Genomic DNA, 24,280 nt, shown 5'->3' on the forward strand with positions numbered 1-24,280 from the left:
ACAAACCATCTAAGAAAGTATCAAATATTTCATAAACTTACTTCAAACAGTAGGTCACTGAAACTTAATCAAAAGAAAGTCATGAATCCTTTAAAATGTTCGAGTTATGAAAAAAGTTCAATAATATCAATTAATTTTAGTATGTCATGTAGCCATGAATAAAGTTAATTAGATCTTAAACTGTTCGAACTACATGTAATTAAACTTCCGTCATAATTAACATCCGAAAAATCTAAACAAAAAACACTGATGTCTAATTTGAAATTATTGATGAAATGATAATTACAGGAAAATGATTATTTACCAATAAAGTATTGAACATTGACCAATTTGACAATTAAAATTCTCTTAAATAAATTGATTTTTAATTAATTATTTTTATGTCAAAACAATTAAAACAATTTGCTCGAAAACAGTTTTAGTTTTGTAAAATTAATCTGAATACACCTTGAACACTGCAACAAAACTCACGCAAATCCTAAGCGAATCAGCTTTAAAAAAAATGAAAATAATTCGAACCTAACAATTTGATTTAGGTTTAAAAATACGTACAACTTGAATGTCAAATTCTATTCTAAATGACCCTTGTTACCATTAGAGCATCTGATAGTTAACGAATGCCAAAAAGGCACATCACATGTACTTACATATTACATAATGCGTATATTTGAAAGATTATAAATAACATATTCAAGTTGGGACAAGCATTTAATACTTAGTCATCTCTTTGTGGTAGATTTAACGTGTCTAGGCATGAACATATCAACATTTGAACATCAATATTGCAGTTATTTCCCTTCCACTGTATATGCTCCCAATTCAAAATGGCTGCCATGATTAACGCAGACTTTGCCTTTGTTTTGTATGATTTTCTTTTTACTTCGAGTAAATTATAAGGTCTATCTTTACAGAAATGTGAGTTTATAGGTAATATATCTGAATATAACATGAGGAGCCGAAATGAACAAGTAAAGATGTTAAAATTTGCTTGTTTCATCCATTGACCTACATAGAGAGATCGGGGGTGCTTGTGTTTTGCGAAAATTGACAAAATTCGGGAAGTGCATTGTTTATTTCCGTCTCAACTGTACAAGTTTAACGCATAATAAACTTCCGAAATAATGCAATTATCCATTAAAACAATATATACCTGATTTTTCAGCACTTTTTCAATCAGATGTTGCATAAATTCATCGCAAGCACAAACGTGCTGGAGGGCACTTTTCGCACAATCCGACAGTGTCGAGCGATTGGCCAATCAGCGCGTTGTATTTCTGCAAGCGCAGTCAGGCTATTGGAAGCCACGCCCCTTAGCTGATTTGCGAGCAGTATATACAATCGCTATCTCATGGTTAAACCACTATCGAGTTGGATTTGTTTTGGTCAGGACGTGACACAAGTTCGTAGTAGTAAAATATAGTTTTGTGATATTTGTGAGTGTAGAATGCCTCTGAAGGAAATTATTACATCTCGCTTGGGCTTAGCAGGAAATATGGAGAAAACCAGAGTTGTTCGATGTCTGTTTGGTACGCCAAATCATGAAGACCTCCGTCGGGACTTAGCGGCTCAGCTTAAAAACACTGGGTCAGCTTTTAAGAAAACATGGAATTACGACGAGGATCTTGATCAGGCTATGCAAGGACGTTTCCAGTGGGAAGAAGTGTCGACAACGGAATATGTGCCGGAGTTTTACAGACGCACATACAGGAAGACAAAATTCAGGTCTACACCTGTCATTGCACCTAAGTCAAAAAGGTGTTTGAACTTTGAAACAGTGTCAGAAAGATTACCGGTGCTATCAGTATCCGACGCAGAAAACACCACCGCCGACGAAAAGGCCGAGGCGTTGGATCTAAAGAGGGAGAACGAGACGACACCTGAACTTAGAGTTGTCCGACAGACTAAAATAGATGGTAAGTCAATGTTAGAGAGTGTTGTTAAACTGAGATGCTGATGAGGTTGTAACTAGCAAGCGCGTTCCGTAATATTCATTGCAGTTTATACACCGATGTGAATGTTTTACTATAGCCTACACTACGTCTTTACTCCAGCGGCTGTTATGTGACTCACAGTTGAGTGAACTCTCTGTTGCGTTGCAAACACACATCGTAGTAGTAAAATCTAGGTTTAGCCCCGGACGCAGTTGTAATCACTCATTGCCTGTAGTATTTTACTATGTCGGCTCGGGTTGTTGTGCAAACTGGTGTGTGATAGCTTTCATCTTGCAATGTATTCGTGATAAAGATAGCTTGGTGTCTTTGACTCGCATTCATGTACATTTTGACCTCATTTGCGAAGTTCCAGTTTTACGTAGTATAACAACTTTGATCTTCGTGCTTAATGTTATTAACAACATTTTGCGTTAAGTATTTTTTTTAATCATGTTAAATATTGTTAAAATTTTGTATTAGATTTTTTTATATTTATCGCTCAATCGCCATCACGAGGGTCTATGATGGTTTATTTACTACAGTTGTAGCAACAATCAAATCGCGGGTATTTAAATTCAGCGTGTTATGTCTAGTTCGATTAAATTTGTGCGGGAAACGAATCGATCTACTCCGACCGAACATGATTGGAGCGTTCGGTTAACCTGCACGAACATGTCCGCAAAGTTGCGTTCCAATTTGCCAAAGCTTTATCGTTTCATGTATGGTTTTTCCCTCCGTTCATTCATAGAAATATCGTGTCGCAACAAGTTCTCTTTGTTCAGTGTCTCGGCTATTGGCAAACATTTGTAAACATCGAACAGTTCAATAAGTATTATTAAGACTGATATCTAGTTCAATGTCGCAACAATGACTAAGGTCTGGATTGCTTCCAAGTTGTATTTTAGTTTCTTTTGAATTATGTATTGGCACGGTAAATCAACATCTGTTGCAAAAGAGATGTTGAATATTTCATACATAAAACGTTTGCCATATCACGACATATACTTATATTTATCTGTCGCTAACAAATATAAATGTAACTAATTCCGATATCGGCAAATATCATGGTTACCGACCGAAACATCAGCACACATGTTGCATCTTAAACAATCGATTTTGAATCATGGTTACCATATGTTGTTTAGCTAATCGATGAATTTTCTTGCCTTCTGAATCGCAATTCAATAATTTTAACATCGCGGTTTCCTGGGCAATTTTCGCAAAAGAACTATTAATTTATACTAATGTTTGCTTTGAAAATATTTTCGATGAAAATCAACGATTTTCAACAAACATTTGCATACACAATAACATGTTTATACCAAGTCTGGTGGTTTCTTAGGCTCGATTTGACAATTGATTATCTTTGATTGTCCTTAAAGAAAACACGTCACTTCCTTTTGATTTCAATCGTCGCCTGTTTCACTTCCCAGTTATTTAATTTTCCCACGATTGTTCAATAAAGCTCGGCAACTTGTTCAAAAGTCTAATTATTGGAGTCTATCAAGGATTTTAAACTAAACGTCTGCCTCGTGTATGTTTTTTTTGCAATTAGCTTGCATACATGTGCTAGACTAGACAGTGAATCTGAACATTCATATGGTCCTAGATATATAAACTATTTGTTTAAATCAAGGCCGCTGTATTGATCACATATTCTTATTTAAATATCACCTATTTTTTCAATTTTTCAGAGTACATGAAAGTTAAGAAACGCCGGTTAGATGAGAGCGACAGTGAAAATGAAGGCTGCCCTCCCTCAAAACGGCGGTGTTAGACCCAGATTGTGTATTTATTTATTACTGGTAAGCTGAATTTTGATTTCTAAATATACCTTAATAAATACTGAGTGTAATTTTACAATTAATCACACTATTCGTCATATCGCTTTTAAATTTACGGTGTCTTACTCAGGCAACAATGTGACGGGTTTATTTCGCTTGTCATTTCCGTTTATCAGGGCTTTACGCTGTCGACTTCAAAAGTTGTAAAAGTTGTACTACGCTTATTTGCATGAAGCTCGCCCCGGCGTGTGAAACAAGCCACGTGATCTGTTGTCAAGGTTACTGGCGCGTAACTCGCGTCTAAAAATAGAACAGTATCTTTAGCCACGTGGAGAATGTATAGCTCCTATAGTAACCGATAATAACCTTTATACATGAACGTGGGAAAATATGGTATCGAGTTAACCCGCCTTTTGTGAAGGCTGAACAAACCATATTGAATAAAACTTGACATACGGTTACGAATTTGTATAGGGGGACTTTGACTTTGCGCAAAATGTCATTAAACTCAATTTATATTCATGTTGTACGCTTTTATCATTTCAGAGTGCTAGCCGAAAAATCTTTGGTGCAGCATATAGAACATAGCAGCCGCCACGCACGTGCGCACGGGAATACGGACGCCCTTGGACCGTCCGGCCACGTGCGGTTGAACCACGTTACATATGCGTAGCTAGGTTCAACATTCGGCAGACCCCTTTGTCAGAAAGTGTCATATTCAGCGGACGAACTTTTGTGTTCTGCAAGACAATGGCTTATGATCTCAGCAACGCGTGTTCTGCTAGTTAGAAGGTAGAGACTTCGGCTAAATGGATTGTGATAGAATATAGCACGCCTTCTTTCAAAATAGGGGGCGCTACGCTGTCCATGAAATGGACCAAATTGTACAGACTAGAGAAATTTTATTATGAAATTGTAAAGTGTTATAAGCGGACAGCTCTTGAAAAGATGTTGTCTAAATAATTTACATAGAAATACCGTACCAAGAAGGTAGATAATTTGCACAGATCTCAGACCTATGTTATGAAATATTCCCCATAGCCATTTTTGTGTCAAGACCACATCATGAATTGATCAACTACATACTCCGTTTTTCTTTGTTTCAAGGTTTTGATCAGAGTTTTAGCTGAAGGGTATTTTATCATGTTTCTCATTAATTAACAACAGATCTTTGACAGTTTTTGATGGAAAACATGACACATTTTTAGCTATAGGGCAAAAAATAGGGAAGTTAGATGATGGCTTACATTACCCATCATTTATAAGATCTAATTTGTAAAACACAATATTTGAATTCCAGTTTCCTAAGATTATGTTTGATGTCATTTTTTTCGTGTGTAATGACATTGATCTGTAGTATAAATTGCAAAAATTAGGTATGCTGACATCCATGTCAAGCATGTAGCTATTATCGTAAGTTAAACATTTGATGACCTCGGCTATGTATTAACCCAAGGGTTAATTAAAAATAATAGGTTTACCTTAAAGGTTTCAACCATAGCTATAATAAGTTTTCTTACATTTTTCAGGTTTAACCATAGAATAGACACCATTTTGTGTTCCATTATTACATTTTTCAGGGTTCAGATTTAGTTGTCATTTTTAAGGGCAAGACAGTTCAGCCTTTTTGAAAATGTTAAAGTTCTTAGTGTTGCAAAAAAAGATGAATTTTATGTCAAAAGTTGCAAATTTGCATTCAGTGGGTGTGTCCCAGTCAAATGTCTATTTCTTTGTGGAAAATGGATCTTTATTGATTCATATTTCATAAATTAAGTTTGACATTACAGATTTAAAGCACTTAACTGTCTGTTTTGAAGCAACTTTATGATATTTTCAGTTTTTTTGTTACATTATGACTCCGATAATGCTTTAAAATAAGGCTGAGCTTGATTGCGTTTTTAAGCATTTACATTGAAAAGTCATCAAATCTACTATTTCTGCAATTTTAATTCCTATTTAGATTACAAGATAGCTCCATTGTTGCATAAATTTACATTAAGTAACTGGATGGTAGTTTTAAAGTTTACGGCTTTTTGTTTCTGATATTTTCTGTTCAGAATATACTAGTATCCCAGAAATACTGCTTTGTTGGTGATGTTTAATATAATACTATCTTCAAAGCATTTTCATTCGTTCATATATTGGTGCAATTTTGTTTGTGTTTTTTTTCAGCATTTTCGTCATGTAATTAATAAATTATGCATATTTTGTTTAATCATTTTAAAACTTACACCTTTGTAAATTATTTCTGATGCAATCATTTATTGGTTTATATTTTTTTTTATTTAAAGATGATTTTATCTTTTTAAGTTACACAAAAGTTAAAGATAAAACCGTTTTGAATTGTAATTGTTTAGTAGTGAATTAGATTTTAATATGAAGTTTTAACAACAAAGAGTTTCGTTAAGTTTGCAGTTTTAAGAGGCAGTGGATTTCACGTTTTGAGGCAATTTTTCTAGACTTTCATAGCATTGTATAGAAATATTTCCAAGGTGTTTCAATGCTAATTATTCTCAACTATTAACGCTTTTATTGTTAAATCATACTTCAAATTTGAGAAACCTTTTAGATCATTGCTTCATATTTCTTGCATGTGAATTATTGTTTGTTTAAGGCGAAAAACAAATTTAAATGGTTGTTAACCATTTTTGGACTTGTGCAATTTTAATGGTTTGTCCTTGAATGGGGACATAGGTTGATCTCAATGTAATTTAAATATGAAATTATCTAATTATTTCTGTAAATTTTCTTTGTAAATATAATTACACGTCTAAGTGTAAACTAATGTTTTAAGGCATTATTTATTATTTATTTCTGTTTTATTTGAATAATAAATAATTATAAATTAGGAAAAAAATGCCAACTTAAAAAAAAACATATTAAATTTGACCAAATTTTGATGGTCATAACAAATGATTGTATCCAAAACTGCTTAATTTTGCCATCACTTTCTTGCCAAAGTTTCATTCTAAATCTTGTTAAATCCATCAAAAAGCAGCAGATTTTTTTTGACATTTTTGTGTATTTTTGGCTTATGCGTTGTTTAACGAAGATCTCATTTTGTCAACAAAATTAGATCATTTGGAAAATTTGTGTCCACTTAGTGTTAAAATTGGGATTTATAATTTAATTCGAATTTTGCCACTAAATGTGACTAAATTCGCCATTATTTTCATCAGTTCTTCAGTGAAATGAAATACGAACTCACTGAATCATCTTATGTTATATTAACCATTATAATTATTTAATACTGTAAAACATATTATGTGACTGCAAGTATTCCTTTTTATGGGCAGTCGATTATATGCTAATGATGGTATATTATAACTTGAAATAAGAAATAAAATATGAAAATATATTTCTGTGTTTGTGATGTTTAAATATGTGTTCAAGTACTCTATTTTGTTGTCAAAATTACCGAAGTGATTTAAGTATGATTACCAGGGGAATTTGGCGTTGAGGACTAGAGCACTTCTTCGAGCAAGTGCCCCCTCCCCCCAGAACCGAAATATGTATGGCGGTTGTAAGAGAGAACTTCCCTTAAAAACATAAGGTTATTTAAAGCATTATTCATTTATACTCGGGACAAAAAAACAGAGGTGGTGTCGGTGGCAGCTAGTTATTGTGTGTTACACGACAAATAAATCCCTTGCACCTGAATTTCAAGAATTCCAATGATGCGAAATAATGGATGTATTCCATGAATATTGCATCGAAACCTACATTGCTAGCAATATTGATCTGATAAAACCTCGGAATGGCACGCATTCAAGCCTTGGGACTTACACGTTCGAAGGAAAAAACAACGAAAACCACAACCTGAAGTGCAACCGCTGCTGCACTATATTTCGATGCACTTCAGTTAAAGTAATGGTAACAGGTTATTAATATGCATTACGAAAGTAATTGGATTTGGAGTGACGCAAACACTCGTCCTGATTGTGCGTTCTAATGACCCCGTAACCAACTTAAGTGTTTGACATTATATTTTGTCTATTGGCGCAGTCTCCTGATTAAAATCAATACCGGCTGAATGCTGATTTACCGAAAATAAAGTTGCGGCCGATTTGAAAAAAAAAAATAGTGCTCTCCCATTGGACAAAATATAATTTCGAGCACTAAGAATTAAATCTGGTCGTATTCATGGGAGAAAACTTCCAGACAAGCAGACGACTTAGATCCATGTATTTGAAAGGCGAATAAGCTTGCATATTGTGTTTGCATTGCTAATATCTGCGTATGCGATATAGGTCAAGATAAAATAGGAAAGATAAATTGATGCCTCAAATATAGATGATACAATATAGACAGATGGCCAAACAGTGATCTCAGGTATGATGCCGACAGGCGCGTAGCTGCCTATACACGAGTACGCGGCTGAATCCTCATCATTCTGACAAAAACAATCAGCCAAAGGTTTAGTTAAAGTAAGCGTTCTTGACGACATGATCCTAAAACTGTACATATTCCAGTACTAAATAAAGCACCTCAGAACGCCCAGAATGCACCAGATTGCACCATGGTTTTCAAAATGTTGCGAGGGGGCATGAACCCGGACCCCATTGCAAACTTTTGAATATAAATAAATAGAGGGATAGCTACGCACCTGAACTCGGTATACCGCATATCGTTCAATTTCGATGGAAAATATACATGTGCAACGAACGAATTGACAGAGTGTTTATAGGCCCCAGCCCCTATCACTCAGTTTGAAAAGCAACATCAGTCATGCGGATGTGTCAGAAGGCGTCCGTGTGAGGGGAATGTGTCGGATAATGTCCGAGAATTCCGAATATTTCATCCGCACGTGCGTTGCTTATCAATCCACGGTTGCAGAGCCGCCAAAATATGATAGCATCGTTAAAATAAACAGTTTACTCATTATAAACTCCACAGGAATCCAGCCAAAATGCTTATCAGTCGGAATACCTTCTGCGCAGGTGATGTTTCAACACCGTTGCCAAAACACCAGAAACTTTAAACAAAACACTAAGGGCGTTTTGGGTATATTAAGTTACTACAGTATTTTTGTAAATGAAAAATGGGCTGGACCGCTGTATGTTTATCTCCAGGCTGAGCGAATGGTCATGAACAATGTATTTTTGTTGTTTTCTTTCTGTCAGGCCGGTATTTTCGCTGTCAATCCAATTTGCTATTAACTCGCTTTTCACAAACATGACACTGTTACTTACCAAAAAATGGGGGTTGCATTTCTTACGACATTAATTGACTTGGCATCATTTTTCACCAGTAAAGACTTACGAAAAACGTTACAAAAATGAAGTTTCTCCCATTATGCCAAACTCGACCTATTAGATATGACATCTAAACTGAGAGAGGAAAGAGAATGAGGAACACCTGTGCCACACCTGGATAAAGAACAAACTGTATACTTATATACATGCCTCTCTAACCCCGACTGATATCTTGAGAGCGAAATAAAAGAGAGAAAAAAAGCTGAATTGCTGATTTTTGTAGCAGTCTCGATTATACAGAGTGCTATTTACCGCTTCTACAATTGTAAAATATTTCAAAATTTGCTTGTATTTTAATGATTCAACCAAACTTTTTAACTTGACGGACTTTTGTAGAACGATGTAACTTCACTGTTTGTTTACATCGGTTGTGAACCGTGGTGACCCATGTGAGAACCCCTTTAAGTCACGTGATTCCTCACCCTGTATAATTATCATTGAACAAATCGACATAGGCTTTTTGGGATCGTTTATATCATGACTCGTAGGAGCGATTTCATAATTAGGAGAGACTTTTAACTATGCAGTATTACCGCCGAAAATCTCTCCTTGGTACAACATTGCTCCTACGGTTCGTGATGAAACGGCCCCTGGACTCCGATGACCCCAGAAGATAGAGTGTTATTCCCTGCGTGCCATATAAAATTGTGTGTACAGCGTACCAACTTCTTGCCTTCATGCGTACCGCACACTACCGTCTTGCGAACCGCACTCAACCCTCTTGCATACAGCGTACCATCTTCTTGCCTTCATGCGTACCGCACACCACCGTCTTGCGTACCGCACTCAACCCTCTTGCAGACAGCGTATCATCTTCTTGCCGCGGTACAGCGCACCGTCTTCTTGCACATAGCGTTCTACCTATTTGCGTTAGGTATATGGCGTTCCTGCGTACCACAAAACAACACCTACTTGCGTACCGCATATTTTTTATACACCTAGTCATCAAACTCTTATGACATTGTATACATTTGTTTTGTGCAAATAAACGCTGTTTTGTTTTGAGCTGGCGACGTTCGTGAATGTATGTCACCCGAAGACAGTCTTTACATACATATACATGTCATTATATTGTACATATGTTTGCCCGTTCGTCTTTTTTCCTTGCATTGCATTGTTCAGCTGTTCAATTTTATCTGCCTGCCTTGTCACGTGATGTTTTCTACAATTTTCTAAGAGAAATTAAATGGATATCACATATATTTTGTGTATATTAAATTAGAATAACCTAAGCATTTTATACACATATTCGATGAACTCGAACTGCATTTAGTATTCAAAGCCCAAGGGTGCATTTCATGAGTTTTGAGGATTTTATTTTTGGACATTTTTTCTAAATCTCATTTTCATTGTCATGAATACAAATAATTTCCTCAGGGAAAATAAATCTGAAGGTTGTATTGTATATGCAGTTATTGCATTTCAGTGAAATACTTCATTGTTCAAGGAAAAAAGTTCATTTGAACATCTGACTTAGCTTATTTGCCGATAAAACTTTACAAAAAGTGTTCTGATCATGCGTTTTACAAACATTATTTCCATTTGAAATGTGAAGTTAAAATAGAAAAAACGTTAAACATGTGTGTTTAACTCAATAAATACTTCACTGATGATGTTGAAAATAGATTGTGCTCAGATTATAAATACCGCTGGGCTAGTTTCCTCTCTATATTTTAAGACTTAATTATTTATGTGGTTTCCCCAATCGCATAAGTACACCACATTAATTTACCAAGTCATACTTAGCTTAAATGAAAGAAAATCTCCCAGCAGACAACTGCGGTCAAAGATATCTAAAATGTTTATTGATTGGTCAATATGTATCAAATCATATCTTCTAACCAATCAAATCGTTTTAATGAGTAAACTAGGCAAAACATACAGTCGAACCCCGCTGGCTCGATATTGCTTGGCTCAATCTCCTCGTTGGCTCGAAATTAATGTAAAAGACCAATCGTCTTTTACTCTATGTTATCATTTCCGCTTGGCTCAATATTCACGAGGCTCGAAGTATTTTGGCTGGTTCCTGGGATATAAAGCCAACGGGTTTCGACTGTATGGACAATTTATCTAGGTGTCATACAATTTGCTGCAAGATGATGAGTTTTGTCATTAAGTTTGCATTGTGGGTAGCTATCGTAAGGGATTGCACGTTTTCTATTTTTGATATCCAATTCGAACGTTACATATTTACGCACTGTAACTGTAACCACGCCCCCCCCCCCCAGGTCCGGGGAATAGCGGGGACTTTAATCCTTGGCCCAGCCAATCCCGGGTAAAATCTTCGCGCTGCGGGGACAAACTGCTGGAAAAAAAACAGCCAAATGCACCCCACCCCCCACGCACCCGGGGACATTTAAGAAAACAAACCCACTGCATTCACTCAGCACTGCGGGACCACCTGGAAAGTAAAAACACGGCCCGTTTCCCCCGCTATCCCAGGTATACCTCCGGACCTTGGGGTGTTTGTGTGTGTGTGTGTGGGGGGGGGGGGTACAATTGACCGGTGCATTAAAAATACGTATTATAAAACATTGAATTTGCATAATGGGGAGACAGGCCATGCACGTTTTCTATTACAACTTTATCATATTCGAACGCCCATAGTACGAGAGCCATGGTTTATAGGTCCGTGCGAGAGCTCATGAAATTATTACATCACAGTCTAGTGTATTTAATTTATTCACACGGCCATGCATTTGAAAATACTGGTTGATCAAGATATAACAAATAAGTGGTTGTACGTCCGTGGCGGATTTAAAATGACACGTAGTGATCGGTGATGTATTCAAGAATTCATTTATACATCTAATAAGTAGACATAATTATAAAAACCTATGTATACATTTATCAACGTTTAAATTGTTAAGGTATCAATTTAAGGTTCATTTGTCGGCAAACTGGGGAGGGGGGGGCACGGGCCCCTGTGCACCCCCATCCCCCGCTAGAACCGCTACTGTTGCATACTGCATACTGTCTTTACAATAATATAACTCGTTAGAGGCTGCGTACCAAAATTCTTCATTTCTGAGGGTTTCAACACTGCGTACCGAACACTCTCTTGCGTACCGACTATCCACTTAAAACGCAGGAAGTAGTAGGTTTTACCTTCGTAACAGTACTACAAGTATTAGATATATAGGTTTTCGTAATATCAAATGTTATATTTTATAGATATATAAAATGCAACGTTAAGATCGATTCTAATGATTACGTGCAGAAATGTTTGTATTTTATTGGTTCGCTTGTATACCTGATGATTGTGGTGTATTTAATGGTTGGCTATTAAAAAAGAAATGACATGTTCTAAATAAAACTCATATGATGTTAAAGGTTTGATCTAACTATAATCCGGGGCATCCAGTATGTTTCATCGTTCGCATTTGGAGCTCCTCGGCCATTTCTAATCGAAAACAACCTCGGATGTTTATGGACGGACAACGTCAGAAATCCTTACAGTTTAACTGCTAGTAGATCACGTACACTGGCACCGGATTTTCAAACTCAAACATTTTTTTAGAAAATCAAAAAAAATCTAATAATTCCTCACTAAAAATTATAATACCGAATATGTAAAAAAATATTAAAAAATAATTGTTTTTTTTTAAATATGCACTTGTACTGTATAGTATATTCTACAGTACAAAGTGCATATTTAAAAAAAAAATAATATTTTTTTTACATATTCGGTATTATAATTTTTAGTGAGGAATTATAAGTTTTTTTTTGATTTTTTAAAAAAATGTTTGAGTTTGAGAATCCGGTGCCAGTGATCAAGTAGTAATTCCAATTTAGCAGTTAAATAATATATTTGCCGATTTTGAGACCATCTGGTGTCTAGTCCCTTAAAAAGTTTGATCAAAATAGAACCCAGGACATCATGTTTTATAAATTATTGTATCGTTCGACGATATCGACTCATTCCAGGTTACACTTTCATTTCCTTGTTGACGATTTTTTTTATCCTGACATTGAGATGATATTTCAGAAATGAGGAAGATATTGAATTGTTTGACAAGCTTTCCACTTCAAATGGAATTCCTCCCCATTGAAAATCATTGAAATATGAATTTAAACAATGGTGAAAATTTCCGGAATTGCATATTGTTATTTAAGTCCGTCTATAAATCACGACATTGTAAAATACCACTTTCCTAAAGCAATCTAAACTTTTATGGTACAATAATCTTTTAAAAGACTTCAAAGGTAATACTAATTGAGTCGAATGCACGATTTTGAGGCTTTAGGCGTACATTACATTTTATTGTATTATTGTTTATTTCAATTAAATGACATTAATGATATCTCTGAAATTGCGTAGGATACGTGCTTACTTGTAAGACCATGAATTGCGCATTTAGAATACTAAATTTGACATCTGACATATACATACAGTACATCATAATAAAAGTAAATTATTGGAAGCGCAAGGCCGCTATAGCTAGGCCGCTAGGCCTCTATGCCGATTTCGTCACGTATACATGCATACTTAACTTATCAATATTAAAACTAGTTATAATTTTAGTTTTTATCCGAATACGGAATCTTTATGTAACATTCAATGGTTCATTGTTATATCTTGAAACAATCAGGACGTTTAAAGCGGACAACATACTTGCTAACATTCAAGGAAAATGAATCCGGTCGAATGCCGTGGTTGCTATGGAAACACGAGTTAGCTACTTGTCTAAATGCGTAAAGAATATGATGCGCCAATGATACATCTTATAAAGAAGGAAGTTTGGAATAAATAAAGACAAATCACGGGATTACTAGTAATTCATTTGCAATGTAAATGTTCGAAGGTTCATATTTGCGCGATGCAGCTAAACTGTGTTTTATTCACTGGACTGAAACATCATTTTTGAAGCTCTCTTCTTATTTTAAGGTTTTCCGTCCTAAGTCGCCATGCTTATGACTGTCTGCTTTCTTGCCGTCTTTATAACAAATACATAGGCAGGGGAAGGTAATCCAGAGTAAGTTCATGACTGTCGGGTTCCCTACCTACTTTATGACAAATACAGTTGTAGGGGCAGGTAATCCAGACTAAGGTAATGACCGCGGGTTCCCTAGCTACTATATGACAAATGCAGTGGAAGGGGCAGATAATCTAGACTATGGTCATGCCTGTCTGGTTTCTTGCCTACATTATAGCAAATACAGTTGTAAAGGCAGATAATCTAGACTATGGTCAATGCCTGTCTGCTTCCCTGCCTACTCTAGACAAATACAGTGGAAGGGGCCATGACTGTCTAGTCCCTTGCCTACATTATGGCAAATACAGTTTTAGGGGCAGATAATCCAGACTATAGTCTTGCCTGTCTTTTTCCCTGCCTACATTATGACAAATACAGTTGTAGGGGCAGGTAATCCAGACTATTGTCATGCCTGTCTGGTGCCCTGCCTACTTTATGACAAATAAAATTGTAGGGGCAGGTAATCCAGACTATGGTCATGTCTGTCTGGTTCCCTGCCCAGATTATGACAAATACAGTTGAAGGGGCTGGTAATCTAGACTATGGTCATGCCTGTCTGGTGCCCTGCCTACTTAATGACAAATAAAATTGTAAGGGCAGGTAATCCAGACTATGGTCATGTCTGTCTGGTTCCCTGCCTACATTATGACAAATACAGTTGAAGGGGCTGGTAATCCAGACTATGGTCATGGCTGTCTGGTTTCCTGCCTTTTTATGACAAATGCAGTGCTAGGGGCAGGTAATCCAGACTAGGGTCATGACTATCTGATTCTCTGCCTACATCATGACAAATACAGTGGTAGGGGCAGGTAATCCAGACTAAGCTTAAACCTGTCTGGTTCCCTGCCTACATTATGACAAATAAAATGGAAGGGACAGGTAATCCAGACTAAGCCCATGTTCAATGTTCTTTATCGGACATAAAAAAGTTGGCTAAATAAAACGTTTGGTATGCTGTTCCAGTGTATGCTAAATTACGTTGTTTTTTGTCTTATTTTGTCCATGTCTAGACAAGCTACAACCTAACCTCAAAGGTTATATTGTCCCGTTAATTGCTGTTTCTTCAGCTTGCTTGGACCAGGTTAACTAATTCAACGAAAACGACCTTAAGTGGTCATAATGTATCCACTACATTGGCGTGAAGACTCGTTTATTACTGAAGTTTATTTTCAATTGACCGGACAGCATCGCACCTCGTAAATAATATGAGTTCTGTGGTTAACCCACAGATAATATTGCTATGTTTTTATGTATTTTTAAGAGTTCTGTTAGGCCACACGTCGTGTGGTCTCAGACACAATTAGGATGTCATCTATATGTCTTAATGCTATATACGTCAATGGTCATTAAAATCAAGAGTTTGATTATATTCTTATCTTGTCTGTATGATAATGTCGTTGGGAGGTCCATGATTTTTTTATTTCCTTAAGAAAATGATAGAAGGGAATATTACAATTAGAAAAGCTGTGGGTCTCTTTTGAACAACGATTGTAATCTAGAAGAAATAATGTGTAATTCGGCATTTAAACCACAGCTGACTTTGAAAATACCGTGTGAGTCGAAACTCGCTTTTTCAAACTCTGTTATCTCGATGTTCAGGTTATGCCGATTTTTTTTCGAATGCTTTGAGTTAAGGAAGACATGTTTTGTAATTCGTTTATATCGAATGTTCGTTATCTCGAAGTACTTCCCGAGGTCCCAACGACTTCGACATAGCGAATTATGACTGTACACTTTCAATTCAAAATAGGGAGATTTAAAGGCAATATTGATCTGACGATAGCTGGTCCTAAGTTTGTTTTATAAGACAGCCACCATGTTCGTTGGACATTCAGATCTTCAATGGATATGTTTTGGTATCGACAGAAGACATTTATATGTGAAAACAGTGGCCACAGTCTGGTTTTGACTGTTCAATGGTAAACACTACATCCAATCCAGTTGTTCAGGAACAACGGCAATGACAGGCAGCAGTAGTAGCAGCAGCAACACCAACCACCAGAACATTGCATCGACATCACTAACAAAAATAAGATAATAGTGGTGTACCTCATCATATTGAGATACCTCTTTATCTAAGTAAGAGGTGCGCCTCTATATTAAGAGGGTAAATTATAGAGCTGTACCTCAAAATATGAAGGTCCTGTTCAAAGTATAGAGGTATACCTCAAAATATGGAGGTACACCTTTATCGAAGTAAAAGATGCGCCTCTATATTTAGAGGTCCTGTTCAAATTATAGAAGTCGACCTCAAAATATGGAAGTACACCTTTATCGAAGTAAAAGATGCGCCTCTATATTTAGAGGTCCTGTTCAAATTATAGAAGTCTACCTCAAAATATGGAAGTACACCTTTATCGAAGTAAAAGATGCGCCTCTATATTTAGAGGTCCTGTTCAAATTATAGAAGTCTACCTCAAAATATGGAGGTACACCTTTATCGAAGTAAAAGATGCGCCTCTATATTTAGAGGTCCTGTTCAAATTATAGAGGTCTACCTCAAAATATGGAGGTACACCTTTATCAAAGTAAAAGATGCGCCTCTATATTTAGAGGTCCTGTTCAAATTATAGAAGTCTACCTCAAAATATGGAGGTACACCTTTATCGAAGTAAAAGATGCGCCTCTATATTTAGAGGTCCTGTTCAAATTATAGAAGTCTACCTCAAAATATGGAAGTACACCTTTATCGAAGTAAAAGATGCGCCTCTATATTTAGAGGTCCTGTTCAAATTATAGAAGTCTACCTCAAAATATGGAGGTACACCTTTATCGAAGTAAAAGATGCGCCTCTATATTTAGAGGTCCTGTTCAAATTATAGAAGTCTACCTCAAAATATGGAAGTACACCTTTATCAAAGTAAAGGTGCACCTCTACATTAAGAGGTAAAGGTAAATATATAGAGGTGAACCTCAAAATATGGAAGTACTCCTTTATCGAAGTAAGAGTGCGCCTCTACATAAAGAGGTAAAGGGTAAATGATAGAGGTGAATCTCAAAATATGGAAGTACTCCTATATCGAAGTTAGAGATGCGCTTCTTTATTAAGAGGTAAAGGGTAAATGATAGAGGTGAACCTCAAAATATGGAAGTACGCCTTAATCGAAGTAAGAGTGCGCCTTTATATTAAGAGGTAAAGGTTAAATTATAGAGGTAAACCCTCAAAATATGGAAGTAAACCTTTATCAAAGTAAGAGGTGTGCCTCCATATTAAGAGGTAAAGGGTAAATTATAGAGGTGAACCTCAAAATATGGAAGTACACCTTAATCTAAGTAAGAGGTGCGCCTCTATATATTTAGAGGTCCTGTTCAAATTATAGAGGTATACCTCAAAATATGGAAGTACACCTTATTCGAAGTAAGAGGTGCGCCTCTATATATTTAGAGGTCCTGTTCAAATTATAGAGGTGAACCTCAAAATATGGAAGTACACCTTAATCTAAGTAAGAGGTGCGCCTCTATATATTTAGAGGTCCTGTTCAAATTATAGAGGTGAACCTCAAAATATGGAAGTACACCTTAATCGAAGTAAGAGGTGCGCCTCTATATATTTAGAGGTCCTGTTCAAATTATAGAGGTGAACCTCTATTGTGTTTGTATTACCTATTCAAATGAGACTTTCTACGCAAATGGTACGTCATACCATTGTGTCGATGGTGTGACAGTCACCATATCATGACAATATTTGGCATATTGTCTATCAAAACCAGTCAACAAGTACTAGTATCAGTTCCTTCTAACATTCTTTAAATTAAATAATAACATATTCAAAATGTTAACATGCTTAAGGTGTCGAATCGTACTGGAATGGAATTTGATCGTAGCAAAATCAGCTGACAGTAGTGCTATGGGTCGTGGGTTAAGATCGTCTACCGCAAACCGACATTCTTGAATCGATTCCAGAAATGTTTGTACTGTATGGTTTTTCTCGGGTGTTTTTTTATTTTTATTATTTTTCATATACAGTATTGGTGTTTAATTATATCTGATATTACGTATAAATGCTATATTCTACTGAAGACATTTTTAAAAAAAAAACTTAATTATAATATATGATAATTTATATAGTTCAAAATATATATATGGCTTGCTTTTAAATCGTTCACGTAGAGCTGTGCTCAAAAGTGTCAAAAATGAAATTAAAAAACAAACACTTCGCAAGTTACTTCAATAAATTGTTGAAATATTTTCTTTTAAATAACACCATTCGTGGACCATTCATTTTTGTAAAGCGTATTTTGATATTTCAAACCCAGAACAAAAAATCTAGTTTTTGGAACTCATGAAAACAGATTTATCATTTTCATATATTTTACTTCCATGTTATCCAGTATTATAAATGATACGGTATAATTATAATATTCAGAAATATTTGCATATATAACTATATAAGTTTATGAAGTTTAGCAAAAAAAAATAGTCTGCGGTGTAAATTCTTTACATTCCCCAACATAAGACATTTTGACTGTATACAAAATATCAAAGGTTGAAAATTATAGAGCATACAAATAAAAGAGTGTTGGACATTATGAGAAAACGACTCATTGATTTAACATGAAAGAAATTATACCGACATAACTAGTACGTTAACCATGTGTTTAATATCTTTTTACAACTTCGGTGCATTTATGGTAAGAATAAATGCAATAAAATCACGACCATGTGTCATTTATATATAATATCAGGTATAATTTGTATATATCAAACGATTTTGTTTTTGTTCGTTCCCAATCAGTTCAATAGTTACAACGTTTTTATACTGTATAGGGTTACAGCACTTTTTGATGTATATATTTTACTCAATTATAATAGCGATATGTTTGAAATAAAACGATTTTTGGCAGCTATTAATTTCATAAATAAATTCAGTTGTGACGCTTGTCGAATGTAATGTTCTCTTAAGTATATGATAGTGGGAGGATAAACGGAGAAAATATACAGCCAAACCTATAAAGACAGTGAAAAATGGGCGTTTTAATTGAAGCTTTACTGCCCATACAGTGTAGTTATCGTTCATCCGTATATTGATCAATCTGGCAAAATCGATAAGCTGATCCGTCAGGGACGAAATCGATACGTTGACCAGGATTGAGAGAAATCGACACATTCAGTATGATGTCAGGAAAAATCAATCGGTTGATCTGTCAGTTCGATTCAAAATAATCTTAAAATCGATCTACCCGACAGATATTAACACCACGATCCGTCAGCAAAAATATTCAGTACAATGATCTGTCCGACTAAGCCTGCAGATATTGTCGGTTCGACGATCTCATTGACTAAGCACTGAGAGAACAGACGGTCCGACGATCTGACTGACAAAGTCTGATGAGAACAGTCGGTCCGACGATCTGACTGACAAAGTCTGATGAGAACAGACGGTCCGACGATCTGACTGACAAAGTCTGATGAGAACAGTCGGTCCGATGATCTGACTGACTACGTCTGATGAGAACAGTCGGTCCGACGATCTGACTGACTAAGTCTGATGAGAACAGTCGATCGACGGTCTGTCTGACTAAGCCTGTAGAAAACAATCAGTACGATGATCCGTTCGACTTAGCCTGAAGAGAACAGTCGGTCCAATGATCTGCCCGACTAAGCCTGAAGAGAACAGTCGGTCCGACGTTCTGCCCTACTAAGCCTGAAGAGAACAGTCGGTCCGATGATCTGTCCGACTTAGCCTGTAGAGAACAGTCGGTCCGATGATCTGTCCGACTTAGCCTGAAGAGAACAGTCGGTCCGATGATCTGTCCGACTTAGCCTGAAGAGAACAATCGGTCCGATGATCTGTCCGACTAAGCCGGTAGAGAACAGTCGGTCCGATGATCTGTTCGACTAAACCTGAAGAGAACAGTCGGTCCGACTGATCCTGTAGAGAACAAGGTACGATGATCTGTCCGACTGATCCTGTAGAGAACAAGGTACGATGATCTGTCCGACTGATCCTGTAGAGAACAAGGTACGATGATCTGTCCGACTGATCCTGTAGATATCAAGGTACGATGATCGGTCCGACTAAGCCAGTAAAGAACAAGGTACAATGATCGGTCCGACTGATCCTGTAGAGAACAAGGTACGCTGATCTATCCGACTGATCCTGTAGAGAACAAGGTATGCTGATCTATCCGACTATATCTATAGCGAATATATAGTCGATATGATCATACGTCATATTCACGTTAAACTGGGTCCATGTTGAGTGCTATGTCAGGTGGCTTAATTAAAGAATGATTATCAACCAACATTGTTAACACCTTTGATAAGACAAATAAACACACTTTTTTCTTCTTACATCTCCATTAAAAAAAGTGTGGATGACTTTCTTACTATTATTTTTGATAAACCGGATTTCAGTTCCAAACCGACCCATATCCGGGTATATCGCTAGTGATTTTTTTAACAATTTCAATCATAAACGGACATTCTTTAGGAAATTACAAAAGCAAATGCACACTATGCCAAAAAGGGTAAGGTCGGGAGGAACAAATAGAGTCGGTCGGGTTAGTAGAAACAAAGATTATTTTTTATACGCCTAACGCTAAGACATTTCGTCTTAGCTTTGTCCAGCCTAATTTATGTCCCGGCAGCTGTAATACGACAGTCACTGTCCAAAGGGCGGACAATTTCAGATGTAATTAATAAGAAGAACAAGGTGGGTCCACAAGAGTCATTCTATTAATGAACTTGTATCTTTCATTCATGTTTTTGCTCAAACAAAACTGCAACCACCAGCCACGTATTAATGATGGCATTTAAATTGTCTGCCATAAACTTAAATAGACTGGACAGTTAATTTACAAGGGGACAATGCATGTTGTTGTTGTGTTAGAAGAAAACAAATCTACCTTTTTATTGGGAAAAATAAGCACGAAGAATTGACAAAATTTCAACATGTTTTTTTTGTAATTAACCTTTCGGCAAATCGATCAAATATTGCCGTGACTTGCAGATATGGGCACATGGGCTCATTGTTCGCCCCCGGGGGTTAATGGGTGCAAGTTTCCGCGTAGTAGTGCAATAGATCAGTTACGTACACAGATTGAAAAGAGCTGACTATTGAAATATCAAGCCGGCTTTGTAGGTAAAAAAAACAAACGGGAATGTACCCACGTATTTGGTATCGTATCCGTATGGAGGACTGAGAACACATGCACGTATGGCTTAGCAAACAATTAATGGGGTACACCACGCTGAGCAACGCGTACCTCATTTTAGGATACATTCAATATACGTGGCTGTAAACACTTTGTGGACTATGCACTAGCAGATTCAGGGTCGGGCTGCACTCCTACCCCCCCCCCCATGGTCCAAGTGGGCCGCTATTCTTATCAATATGGAAGAAAAATAAAGATATGTATAAATACAAAAATTAACCTTTTCAGAAAAAGGAATGTTCTTTGTGGTGGTCCCAAAACCACCCATACCACGTCTGGAGCCTCTCTTCCTGTTCACTGGGACGGGGTGATTGGGAGGGGGGAAGGGTCGATCGGCCTCAGGAAAAGGCAATATTTTCTTAGTGGTCATCCTCAAACCACCATGCATACCACGTCTGGAACCTCTCTTCCTGTTCACTGGGACGGGGGGATTGGGAGGGGGGGAAGGGTCGATCGGCCTCAGGAATAGGCAATATTTTCTTAGTGGTCATCCTCAAACCATCATGCATACCACGTCTGGAACCTCTCTTCCTGTTTACTGGGACGGGGGGGGGGGGGGGGGGGTCGATCGACCTCAGGAATAGGCAATATGTTTTAGTGGTCATCCCCAAACCACTCATATCACGTCTGGCGCGCCTATTTTCCTGTTCATGTGGACGGAATGATTGTGTGTGTTTGGGGGGGGGGGGGGCAGGCGCTCGACTTCAGAAATTAGCCAGGATGATCTTAGTGGTCTTCCAACCCATACCACGTCCCACGTCTAGAGCCTTTTTCTTGTTCAAAGGGACGGGTTGGTGGGGCGGTTGGAGGAGGGGGGGGGGGGTCGATCGCTCTTAATTGCACCCCTACGTGCGCCAATTATAACAAAAATTCTTGCTTTCGCTTAGCTATGTCTTATTCAATGTACCACGTCTTCTTTGAGTGACAAGTTAATGTTTATCATTTACATTTACCAACATCTTAATGTGTTTTTTTCTTTCTTTCAGTGATAAAATAGGGGGATCAGGCGCTTGGACAAGACCCAAAATGTCCATAATAATTTATTCGGTGAATTTGTTTAAAAAGGAAGATGAATCTTCCACATCACAATGTAGGCTCTTTGCCCAGTTTGTGATCATTTTTCTCTTGTTAATTGTCGCTTTAAAGCGTTTAGCTTTTTATTTATTTATTTTTTGGATTTTTTATTTGGCATTGGTTCAAACCTTCCTTATTGTGTCATTCAGACATAACTTGAAAAGCGAGTTTGCCAAAACTGAAACACGAACAACGGTTTCTTATATTGTTAAGTGAACGTTTGCCTTTTTGCAGTGTTTTAAAGTGACACTCTTATTTAAAAATTCAAATCAATAAACACACATGTATAACAAACATAGATGTTGAGTGATAAACCTTTAACTTTATACTATATAATGCATTTATTGAATGGAAAATAATAATTACTGATAGCAAGATTGTAACCGTGTATCTAATAGCTGCAAACTCACAAATATTAAATGACTGGTGAGTCCTAAAAGATTTACAGTGATCAACTGTCATCTCATAAGGTAGAAATGCCAAGTTTGCATACGCTTCTTTTAAATTAAACTCTCAGTATCCTTCATAAGAATCATTTTTTTCGATGTTTATTCATCATTTTCGGTAAAATAAAACAATTGTATTAATTGTGGTACATCTTATTTGGGAGTAAGAGTGCATCTGTAAGAAGAAAAGAAAGCATTCTCGCCACCCATTTGGCCATTTAGTGTGGCGTAACGTACAGTAAAAAAATAGTGAAGGAACAAACATTATTTCTCTTTATTCTAAAGAAGTTGTCAGTATGAAAGATTTTTCCATATAAAAGGGTTTTTTTTAATGCAGAGAAAAAGAAACACCGGAAAAAACATTAAAGCACATTAACCGAAAGTTTCCCTTTCTTTGAAACCTTTTTTTTCATTCAGTGCATTTTTAAGTGCATGTTGGGAGATATTATCACATGCATTGCCCAGGTGTGAGGGTAATCAAGCATAATGCTTTATTCAAGAGCGTTTAAGGGCTCTTCATACTGTGAAGAAACTTTGTAATGCGCAAACAATGTACATCGAAACTGCAGAGGAAATAAAGGATATGAAGGTCATATACACTTGTTTTGTTGGGCTGCGTTGCATTATACGTTCTCGTATGTTTTGGACTCCGTTGAATTGTTTTTTATTTGCAATTTGGAGACCGTATCATTAGCCATTCTGTAATTTAGATTCCGTTGCATTAGCCATCCTGAAATTTGAACTCCGTTGCATTAGCCATTCTGTTATTTAGACTCCGTTGCATTAGCCATTCTGTAATTTGGACTCCGTTGCATTAGCCATTCTGTAATTTGGACTCCGTTGCATTCAGCATTGTTGTAATTTGTGCTCTGTTGCATTATGGACCCAATCAGATGATGCCCATTATGTTTTTTTCGTGTCAGACTTGAACCTTATGATTGACCTTCGTTTTACAGAAAAGCGCAAACACTTTGCACATGACTCATGATTTTGTTTCCGATTGAAGGTATACGGCATATACAATGATTTCGCGGGTACCGGCAATTCCTTTGTAATATCAAACCATTTGCATCACAAGATAAAAGCCCCTTTTAAGGGTTTCACATTATCAAATTGTAGCGAAACATTATCTTACTTCGCGGGACAGTGATTAATTCCTTTCACCTTTTCAGCAAAGAACTGCGGTTTCAATTTTATGGGCCTACAAAAGGGATAAAAAGCCAGATATAATCTGACCATGCTAAAATTGAGATGGACCTTTTAAGACACAATCTCGGTGTAACAGGCTTAATTACCAGTACCAAATTTCAATGAAATTGCCTGACGGTGAAAATGCGGGGTCTTAAAGTGATATAAATTTGTCGCAATACTAATTTAAGGGTTGACGGACGCATTAAAAGTAAATGAAGAAATCCGCAACCCTGTTCTTTCTAGGGCGGGAATCATTTCATCAAATACATAAGACTTTAAATTACTAAATTACTTTTTCGCAGAGGTTTCAGTTTTCAGGCCAACAACAAAACTGCTTATTTAGCGACACTTTTATATTCGAAAATTAGGTTTTTCTTTTCGCAATAAAATGACCGCGAAAGCTTACGGTCAACGGGTGGAAAGTCGCAAGACGGATCAACATATGAGGTCATGGAAATGGTGAATT

The 24,280-nt window shown here is 36.7% G+C and overlaps 1 protein-coding gene across 1 annotated transcript; it reads left to right on the top strand.

Annotated features, from left to right (window-relative positions):
- Nucleotides 1-1,357: 1,357 nt before the first annotated feature.
- LOC128238583 (cyclin-dependent kinase inhibitor 1B-like) lies at nucleotides 1,358-7,073 on the top strand. Its single transcript, XM_052954647.1, has 3 exons — nucleotides 1,358-1,913; nucleotides 3,626-3,736; nucleotides 4,262-7,073. The coding sequence occupies exons 1-2, from the start codon at nucleotides 1,445-1,447 to the stop codon at nucleotides 3,706-3,708; spliced, it is 552 nt and encodes a 183-aa protein (XP_052810607.1). The 5' UTR covers nucleotides 1,358-1,444; the 3' UTR covers nucleotides 3,709-3,736; nucleotides 4,262-7,073.
- The last annotated feature ends 17,207 nt before the right edge of the window (nucleotides 7,074-24,280 follow it).

Source organism: Mya arenaria, chromosome 6 (assembly GCF_026914265.1).
Source record: "Mya arenaria isolate MELC-2E11 chromosome 6, ASM2691426v1".
In the NCBI taxonomy this organism is placed as follows: domain Eukaryota; kingdom Metazoa; phylum Mollusca; class Bivalvia; order Myida; family Myidae; genus Mya; species Mya arenaria.